Here is a 1,237-nt window from a genome sequence, read left to right on the forward strand (position 1 = left end):
CGCTTCTCCCCCGCCTCACGACCCCCTCACCTGCGCTTCCAGCGGGCCCGGCGCTCCCTGCCCCGCGCCGGGGGGCCCCTGGCCCTGTGCGGGCCCCGCCTGGCCGGGCCCGGGCGGGGTCTGGGTCTGGCTGGGGAGGGTGAAGTCGGTGAACTCGAACTCGGAGCCCTGAGTGTCTGCGCCGAGCAGCTCGGCCTCCTCGGTGTCCAGGAAGGTGAGGGTCTGCGAGCTGGGGCCGTACGCCTCCACGCTCATGGCGGCGGCGCTTCCTCTCGCCGGGAGCGTTCGCCGCCCCCCCCCAGCCCGGGCCTCCCCCTCAGCGAGCCCGGGCGGCCGCGCTACGCGAGCGGCGGGATCCGCCGCGCGCACCAGGCCGCGCGCCCCCCCCACACACAAAAACGAACCCGCCGCCGCCGCCGCCGCGCTCGAGCCGGGTCGCCGGGCGGGGCCGGAGCCAACGGGCGGGAGAAAGGGAAGGAGCGGGGCCGCGTCCGAGTGTCCGGCCGGGTCCGAGTGTCCGTCCGGCCGCGGCCGCCGCGCGCCAGGCCCGTGAGCGGTGACGCGGAGCGCGCGCGCGGGAGGGACGGCGGGGGGGGTGACGCACACGCAGCACGTACGGGGCCCGCGCGCGGCCGCCAGGGGGCGCGCTCACCCCCGCAGCCCTCGGGCGGGGCGGGGCTTGGCGCTGAGTGACGGGGGCAGCAGCCAATGGGCTGGCGAGATGGAGGGGAGGGTGGGGGCGCGCGCGCCGCCCGCGCGCTGCACGCGGCGGGGATGGGCGGGGCTTGGCGCTGAGTGATGGGTGTGGCAGCCAATGGGTCATCGAGATTAGGGGACAGAGGGGGCCGGGGGGCGTGTCCAGAGCAACCTGGAGGGTTGGGGGTGCACGCCCACACACGCGCGGGGAGGGCGGGGTTTGGTTATGATTGACAGGTATGGCAGCCAGTCAGGAGGAGAGACCGGGGGTGCGCGCCCGCCCACCCATCGCACACTCTGAGGGGCGGGACTTGGTTCTGAGTGACGGCTGTGGCAGCCAATGGAATATCGAGGTGAGGGGCGCGGGCTGGGGGGGCTGAGGTGATGGACAGGTCAGTCTGAGGGGAATTGTTCTGCTCTGGACCCTTGTGAGGGGCTGAGGGGGTGGACAGGTCAGTCTGAGGGGAATTGTTCTGCTCTGGACCCTTGTGAGGGGCTGAGGTGATGGACAGGTCAGTCTGAGGGGGATTGTCCTGCTCTG

General features: G+C 73.9%; 2 protein-coding genes across 3 annotated transcripts in view; one reads left to right on the forward strand and one right to left on the reverse strand.

The window, feature by feature from the left end:
• Nucleotides 1-586, reverse strand: part of UPF1 (UPF1 RNA helicase and ATPase) — a 23,789-nt gene extending 23,203 nt beyond the window's left edge. Inside the window, exon 1 of one of the 2 annotated variants that reach the window (XM_057385812.1) lies at nt 31-586. In XM_057385812.1, the coding sequence (XP_057241795.1) occupies nt 31-255 (225 nt within the window). In that variant the 5' untranslated portion in view covers nt 256-586. The remainder of the gene's footprint in view (nt 1-30) is intronic. The other variant, XM_057385813.1, reaches the window with a different exon arrangement.
• Nucleotides 149-1,237, forward strand: part of COMP (cartilage oligomeric matrix protein) — a 29,575-nt gene continuing 28,486 nt past the window's right edge. The window contains exon 1 of the mRNA XM_057385821.1: nt 149-214. The gene's annotated coding sequence lies outside the window, so the exon portion shown is untranslated. The remainder of the gene's footprint in view (nt 215-1,237) is intronic.

This window comes from Malurus melanocephalus, unplaced genomic scaffold (assembly GCF_030028575.1).
Source record: "Malurus melanocephalus ecotype Western Australia unplaced genomic scaffold, MMel_1.1 scaffold_876, whole genome shotgun sequence".
Taxonomy (NCBI): Eukaryota; Metazoa; Chordata; class Aves; order Passeriformes; family Maluridae; genus Malurus; species Malurus melanocephalus.